We start from the raw sequence: 8,707 nt of genomic DNA, 5'->3' as shown, positions 1-8,707 counted from the left end.
ATGTCAATATTGTGTTTAAGAGAATAGGTTAGGCCCAAGGAGAAGGGAAAGAGAGGGGAGGGGTATGGCCCATCAGTGGAGCATTTATCAGTTCAGTTATTGAACTCATTTATCAGTTCACCATCTTTTATGGGCATGGTTTTTGGTGCTCTAAAACAATTAGAATAGAAACATAAAGATCACTTATCACAGATCTCCATAACAAAATAATAATGAAAAAGTTTGAAGTATTTCGCGGCTTACCAAAATGTGACACAGACATGAAGTGAGCAAATGCTTTTGGAAAATGGTGGCAGTAGACTTGTTTGATGCAGATTTGCCACAGACCTTCAATTTGTATAAAACCCATCTGTGGAGTGTGTTAAAGCTAAGCGCAATGAAAGGTATGCCCACACCATTAAATCTCTGATTGAGGTCACCTGAATTTATCAGACTACTTTAGTGATAATTTAACTTTTAAGAAAAGAATCTATTTCCTAGGAACTAATTAGGGTGACCAGATGTTCCCAGTTTACCCAGACTGGTTTTCTGAGACATGGGAAATGCTAAAACAAAGAAAGTTGTAGGCAAACTAGGATGAGTTGGTCACATTAACCTTAATGGGGGAATCTTTCAGAAATTTCAAGACTTTGAAATTGCATATTTCTTTCAAACAAATTTAAGGTAAAGGCAACAAAGGATTTGGCTACGAATCCAGTATTTTAATGTTTCTCAACTGGTAAACCTGTATAATACTTTTCATGTTAATCTGTAAAAATGTGAAATGTATACTTGGTGGTTATTTTTAATACTATAGTAATTTTAACTTAAATAAGTGAAAATTTTAGCTCTTTTTAAAATAACAGGAAGCATAAGAGGCTTAGGTTAACCTGCTGACCTAAACAGAACCTAAGTTATAGGGCATTAGTAGTTGTTCTAAGCATTTCCAAATTAAGCTAGTATTCTTATGATACCTGCCCATGGCTTCAGAATTTTATTAGGAAATAAAGTGAATTTAGCTTGTGCAACTGCAAAATCTGAAAAATATCAAATTACCGAAAAACACATGGCATAATGTTTAGTATTAAAATAATGATATAAAGTTGCCTGAATTTTCTACGGAACAAATCAGTATTCTGTAGACAAAGCAACACATTTTGTTAAAAGCTGTTTTAGGCCTCGGTTGAGTAATAATAAAGAATATGTAAAAGGAAACTTAAATACTACCTAGTTCAGTTGGCTTAAGCTTTTGGTGACTGAGAGGCTCCTTTGAGAGTATGAAAGTTATGGACTCTCTCCGGCAAAGAGCGTGTACACAAAGTTTTTAACTTAAAATTTCAGGTAGTTCACAGACTCTTGGCGCCTGTACTTCAGTTTAAGAATGGCTGATTTGATTCAATCACTGAAAATATAGTATATTTGTATAATTTTCTCATTTTCTACTTTAATACTTTGGAAGAATTAGACCCCTGTCCTCAAGTTTATTGCTTTCTGATTATAACTGTTAAATCTATAAGGTAACATGCATCTTGGGTGTCTCACAAAGAATAGTAACTTGCTCCTATTTTTTTTTTTTTTTTGGCCATGCCGGGCAGCATGTGGGATCTTAGTTCCCTGACCAGGGATTGAACCCATGCCCCCTGCAGTGGAAGCATAGATTCTTAACCACTGAACCACCAGGGAAGTGCTCCTATTATATTAGCAACTTTTCTGTACCTTGTGCTGCTGAGGAGTGCCTCAGTCCCTTGGTTTGTAGCCACCTGCCACTTTTCACTGCTTCTAATAAACTGACAAGAGGCTCTAGCATTATAGTTCCCATTCTTTTCTTCAATTGAGAGTTTACGATAGCTGCTACTGGCATTGCAGCAGAGCAAAGGAAATCTCCACTCCTACTGCCAGCTCCTTACAAAAAGGCAGAAAGGGGTTCTAATTCATCCCTTTTCATTCCACACCAAGGCCACTCTTCTAATCTTGATTTGTCCAGTCCTCACCTCCAGAATCCTAACATTTCCATCCCCAGCAACTGTGATGAAATATCCTTAAAAGTCCTAGATTGTAAATCTCATTTCAGTCTTTTGTATAAGCAGAGACCCATTGGTAGCATTCTTTTTAAACTGTTAGCAGTTATTACTTGGAATGCACAGCACAGTGGGGAATATAATGGTTACTAAGACCCAATGCCTATACTACAAAATTAGCGTCCAGTAGGCCAGCCAGATATGTGCACGAATGAGGACAGAGCAAAAATATGGAAGCACCTCTAGGTTCTAAATTAGAATCTCTTATTTTTATACATCTTTGTTGGAGTATAATTGCCTCACAATTAAATAACTCAATTTCGTTTCTTTTTATGGCTGAGTAATATTCCATTGTACATATGTGCCACATCTTTATCCATTCATCTGTTGATGGGACATTTAGGTTGCTTCCATGTCCTGGCTATTGTAAATCGTGCTGCAGTGAACATTGTGGTACATGTTTCTTTTTGAATTATGGTTTTCTCAGGGCATATGCCATTGTTCTAAATTAGAATCTCTTTTAAAATGTATAAGAGCTATGCATGGGTTGGTCCTGGTAGAGGAAACTTCTTAAATCCCATTTGAGGAGTAGAATTAGTATTTGTCTTCCCTTGACCTAGAAAATTGGTTAAGACAAGTGGTAAACAGAATAATGGCTCCTCAAAGATGTCCACATGCTAATTCCCAGAGCCTGTGAATGCATATCTTACATGGCAAAAGGGACTCTGCAGATGTAATTCAAGTTAAGGACCTTGAGATGGGGAAATTATCCTGGATTATCCGAGTGGGCTCAATCTGGGCTCAATCTAATCATGAGTCCCTAAAAGTGGAAGGGAGGGAGCAGAAGAATTGGCTCAGAGAGATAAGATTGAAGACAAGGCAGAAGAAATTAAAAGCAGAAAAGGGACTCAGTCCATTGTTGCTGGCTTTGAAGATGGAGGAAGGAGGACGTAACCCAGATGCAGTTGGTCACCAGAAGCTGGGAACAGCCCTCAGCTGACAACCATCAAGAAAACAGTCCTACAACTGCAAGAAACTGAATTCTGCCAACAACCCAAATGAGCAAGGAAACAAATCCTCCCCTAAAGCCTCCAGAAAGAAACAAACCCCTGTCAACACTGATGTTAGGCCGGTGGGACCCATGCCAAAACTGCAACCTACAGAACTGTTTGATGATAAATTGGTGATGTTTAAACCTCTAAATTTGTGGTAGTTCGTTATGACGGAGAGAAAAATAATAAGGGTGGGAAGGTGAAGGAGGGAGAAAAATAACTATCAAAGTTCAGATTTCTTAGAAAATCTTAAAAATGCTTTGTGCATGCTTTAGAGATATGAGAATAGGAGAAAAAAAACAAAACCCTGTATTCTGAAGTGGGCCTGGGGAAAAAAGTAATTGGTTGGAAACCAATGGCAGCAACAGAAAGGAGGCAAGTAACCAATGAGTGAGAAGTTTGCCCCTGTGAGGCTATTGCTTTCTGTTTACTCAAAAGAGCCTATCTTTGTCCATCACATACTCTTCCTAAAGCGAAAAACAGGGAAGTAGAGGAAGAGGATTGTGAAGGAAAATCCCCACTTTTACAGCTTATAAAATTCATTATAGAGAGATTGTTCTTGTTAAGGCCTCCTCCGTGGAATTATGTCACCTGGCTAAGAAGACCTTGTGTTTAAAAAAAAAAAAAGCTATTCAATGAAACACTGAAGAACAGCTACTATACTTCATTCAACTCTCAGCCTCAAGAGATTCTCTATAGCAACACAGGGTCGCCTTTGCTCAGTTACAGATAACACAAAGTACTGAATAAAAGTCAAATTGTGGAAGGAAAGATTGGGGGCTGAAGCCTGAGTGCTTATTTTCTTTTATATCCTGAAGTCAATGTAAGCTGTGCTTTGTGAAAAAGACCAGTTTTTTCTTACAAAACAAACACCCTATTTTAGAGGACTCATGCCATCCAATTTAAAGATTATATTTCCTAGCTTCATTTGCAGTTAGATGCAGCCATGCAATCAGATTCTAGCTGGAGGGAGGCATGAAAGTTGAAATAATGTGTGTGACTTTGAGGGAGAAATACATTTCTTTGTTTTTTGCCTCTCTTATTTTGAATTTTCTTGTTTCCTATAGTTAAGCCTAAACATAGTGCTATCTTATCTTATTCCAGTTACCTGCACAGATAAATGGGAATGAATCAGATATTGTCCATAAACTTTTTTTATTTTTTCAATTCTCTACATAAAGCACCTAAAGCTTCTTATTGGACTCAGACTATATAAAACAATATTTAAAACCACAGTTGTTTTTGGAATTAATGATGATGGTATATACTAAAAATATACTAAATACCACTGAATTATATATTTTAAAAGTGAATTTTATGATATGTAAATTATATCTCAAAACTTATTTAAAAAACGTTAAAATGAATCATTCAATGAAAGCATTAAATATTTAAATTTTTAAATTAAGTTTCACATTTAATTAAAACTACCATTTCTGTGGGATACGAGAATTATTAAATATCTGAAACATAAAACTTTAACATAGATCCAGATGCTTTAACTTGTTACTATTCTGATAGCCCCCTTTAGGTTTGCTTCTATTTTATTATTATTCATTTCCAGATTCAGATTTTGCATTACTTTGGAGAGCATATTATCATCTTTTTTATCTCCTGAAGCAGTCCCTTTGCTGAGGGTTTCTTCTGCTACAATAAAAAACTGTTCAGTTGGTTGAAGAATGCTTACTCCGTAGCCATTGTTGTTGTAAATATGATTATTGGTCATCTTCAACTTGGGTGCTGGAAGAACCTGTTAAATTATTCAAGGAAATTAGTTTTTCAATTTCTATAAAAATAAAATATGAACTAATGAACATCTCATAAACTCTAGAACTTATTCTTGAGTTTACACATTTCTTTAGAACAACAATCTCAGTTTTGAACAAGTATTATTTTCCTCACTGGATTAATGTAATACTAACTACAAAAGGTTTTAATATTAAATGGAGTTTTCAATTTTATCCATTATTGATAAAGACAACTGATTCTAGATGGGGATACAGCAATATCCCATGAAGTTGACTTTTAATATAACATGATAAATATGAAAATAATTTCAGATAATGAAAATGCTAAAGATGAAAATAATTTAAAATAATGATATGTAAATTAGTGTTCTAGGGAAAACTTCATTAACTATACGAGTCTAGAGAGGGACCTAGAAAGGTAGAATTTATAGAAGTAGAAAGGAATGGGAAGGCATTTCACTTATAAATTATTGCTATTAATGTTTTAATTGGTTAGCTTAAATTATTTTACAAAGTTTGAAAGTAAGACTTAAAATATTTAATATATTTATCCTCTTAATTTGCTTTACCTTGGAAAATCTATTACAAGTCTGCTCAGTGAAAAATTAAAACATTTATAAGAGTACTTTCTCATATTCAAAGTTATTTACTAAGAATTTAAGTTGAAATTATTAAATAAGACTAAACTTGTTTCCTATCAACCATCATTTAAACCATATTTTAATTACTTGTACCATACTTTTCCAAATCAACAATAACATTTAGACTAAAATTTAAGACTGAAGGTATCTTTCTAATAATTATTTATAATTCTTACAACAATTCTATGTTAAAAAATGTGAAAATACCTTCATATTAACTCCACCTAAGGTGCTTTTTGAACTGTCAGTTGTTCTGAGGTTATTACAGTGATGAATTTCGTTCCTTTCCAAAATGGCTATGCTTCCAGGATACAGTTCAACACCAGCACCCTGTAAATTAAAAGCAAATAAAACAATCTATAAAACACATGCACCTCTCCAAAATTTTCTTTAGATTTGAAAGCTGTAATTCTGTATTAGCAATCTAAACACACTAAGTTACATGATAGTGCAAACAACAATTTTGTGGAGATAATGTTTAAAACATTTGTGTCAGAGAATCATTGGGCCTAGAAGGAAGGTTGAAGTCATATGGCGTATAACATTCTCTCCTACCCAAATCAAGTCTTAGGAGGGAGTCAAAGACCTCTTTAAGCAACTTTCAATAGTTACAAAAATTCATTTATATATACTCTAAATCCCTCATAATTCTACTTAAGTATTTCCTTATTTTAGTGGGAACTAAGAAAAAGTCATTCTATAAAAAGGTCTTATTTTTCTGCTTCCTTTAATCTTTTTTTCATTCAATTTTCTAGTCCTTTAATGGTCTTTGTGATTGTTATCTTTAGACTCAAGCTGTCAGAACTAATCACAATACCTTACAGCAATGTCTGATAGCTTATAAGTACTTATATCTTTTTAAGTAAACGATCAAGTAACTGACTCATGATCTGTTTTACAGCCACTGATACCTAGATTTTTTTAAAAATCACACATAAACCAAAACTAGTAATTTCTTACTTTGGACTTAGGCAGTTTACTTTTCCTAAGTGTACTAAGTGTATAATGACACACGTATACTTGTTCTCACTTTATTTACTTTTGTCAGTCTCTAAGTTTAATTATAATTCAATTAAAAGATAAAATAATTGTTACCCTTTGTTTCCATATTAAGATCAGTCAAAGTTATCAATAGCCAAATAAACCCATAAATTTTATAAAATAAAATACCTGGGCACCAGTTATTTCACAGTCTGTAATTGTCAAAGCAGCTCCTGTAAGAACACACACTCCTGTTCCTTCACATTTTAATACACAGTTTTCTAGAGTCATGTGACCAGACTCCACCACCACAATACCATCAACTGTCCCTTGTTGTATCAAAGATAGATGCATTAATTTCACATTATCAGCTTTGGACACCACAAAACTGTCATAAGAAGGTTCAGAAGTAATCATAATTTCCTCTCTCTTTCCAATTCCTGATGTATAAAGACAAAAATACATAATTAAATCAGTACTCCCAAAGCTTAAAGCCCTTTAGTCATTCAATAATACTTGTTCTTACTAAGTTTTTCTTTTCACACATTTTTAATAAGTAACATCTGTAATTATTCAGTCAACTAATTAGATACTTAACTATAATGTAGTCTTTTGTCCTTATTTTGATGTCATGATGGAAGAATCTGGGTTTATAATCAATCTAAATGTACCTATGGTACTTATTCAACATATTCCTTCCACTATATATTTCCCTATATTATATAGTGAGCAGTCATCTACAAAATGTGTAAGATACAAAAAGTATCTTACCAAAACCTGGTTTCAAAACCATTATAAATTACCGTAACAAAAAAGACTGGCAGAGACTTGAATTAGGTTACAAGATTAATGTAATCATATCCATAATTTTGTTCTAGAGTAGTCTGAGCAATCTTCTAAATTTAACATCAATCCAAAAATGGGTTGGATCTTTAAGAAGACTACCAATTTTTAAAATTACAAATATGATCCTTATTACCCATATAGTTCAGCAAAATATAACTGACTACAGTCATCAAAATCTAGTGAAAATTTTGCTCAATTTTTGAATTGATAGCAAAGTTTAAGTCATCTGTCTTTTCTTTTGGCTAGACAAGGGGAATAACCTTACTTTAATGTAAAAGGGCAAAATTAAATATGTTCACTAAATATGTTCAGAACCTAAAAGAAATTTAGTAAACTCTGCTTTTTTACTTCTTGAGTTTCCATGTGAATTAAACTTTTTGAGAAAATGCTGAGCATATTTTAATATAGCCTTACATTTAGCTTTCCCTACTAGAGTGCTATGAAGTGCTATGGAGACAGGAGAAAAAAGTAGTTTAGGTAAAAATATAGAGCTAATAGAAGATATTGTGAACTGATTTTTTTTCCTGATTTTGAGTATTTATTTAGAATCTCTGCTTGTAGTGCTACATTATCATGGGGAAAAAGTAGTCTCATTGATTGATTTGCTCTGGTACAGTATGTCCAAACGAGGTCACCTGTACAGATAATATACTACTGAACAGGTGAGAAAATCTTAATTGTAAAAAGCACATAAGGGATTTTTGTGAAACATAAAACCCTGTTCTAATTTCTAGTAATCTGATTAACCATGTTTATAAAATACAGTTTCTCCAGCATACATTGCTGTTAAAAAATTGCAAAGGATGCCTTGCTAACCCTTTATAACGATGTCATCAGTCAATAAAGCAAGATTTACAGCTTGATATTCTCCTGGAAAAATAACTACTGTATCTCCACTATAACAACTATCCAAAGCCAAATCCAAATCATCATGCTGTTGGAGAAGTGTGTCTGAAGATAAGTCCTTCACCTGAAAAAAAGAAGTAAAACAATAGGTCAAACTGAAACAGGTCATTTTAATCAGTTAACTCATTGGTAACGTGTGCTTTTCCCGAAGACTTACTTTGTATAGGTAGTGCACTGTAAATACTCCAGGTGTTTATGTTCATTAAATGCTCAAAGTATCAGTCCATCAATTAAGGAATGATGAAAAGAGATTTTCTCATTACAATTACATTCACTAGTGAATGATTACAATCACTAGTAATTTTACAGCTATTAAATACAGCCAGAAGTCATATTTTGACCTTTACATATTACCTCCTAAGCCTCACAACAGTTCTTTGAGGTAAAGTATTATTATACCCTTGTAATGTTAAGAAATTGAAACTCTGTGAGAGTAAATGATTTGCCCACGGACACAGAGTTAGTGGGTGGTGAAGCTAAGTTTTAGATCTAGATGACACCAGATCTCTTTCCTACTGGAAACTACTACTTTGTTT

General features: G+C 33.6%; 1 protein-coding gene across 1 annotated transcript in view; it reads right to left on the bottom strand.

Annotated features, from left to right (window-relative positions):
• Window positions 1-4,444: 4,444 nt before the first annotated feature.
• The window catches only part of SHCBP1L (SHC binding and spindle associated 1 like), a 40,563-nt gene continuing 36,300 nt past the window's right edge, over window positions 4,445-8,707 (bottom strand). The window contains exons 7-10 of the mRNA XM_024732612.1: window positions 8,082-8,235; window positions 6,609-6,859; window positions 5,646-5,768; window positions 4,445-4,799 (exon numbers count right to left, since the gene is read on the bottom strand). Of these exons, the coding sequence (XP_024588380.1) occupies window positions 4,548-4,799; window positions 5,646-5,768; window positions 6,609-6,859; window positions 8,082-8,235 (780 nt within the window). The 3' untranslated portion in view covers window positions 4,445-4,547. The remainder of the gene's footprint in view (window positions 4,800-5,645; window positions 5,769-6,608; window positions 6,860-8,081; window positions 8,236-8,707) is intronic.

Source organism: Neophocaena asiaeorientalis, unplaced genomic scaffold, assembly GCF_003031525.2.
Source record: "Neophocaena asiaeorientalis asiaeorientalis breed wild unplaced genomic scaffold, Neophocaena_asiaeorientalis_V1.1 scaffold119, whole genome shotgun sequence".
In the NCBI taxonomy this organism is placed as follows: Eukaryota; Metazoa; Chordata; class Mammalia; order Artiodactyla; family Phocoenidae; genus Neophocaena; species Neophocaena asiaeorientalis.
This window is presented reverse-complemented; position numbering and strand designations above follow the sequence as displayed.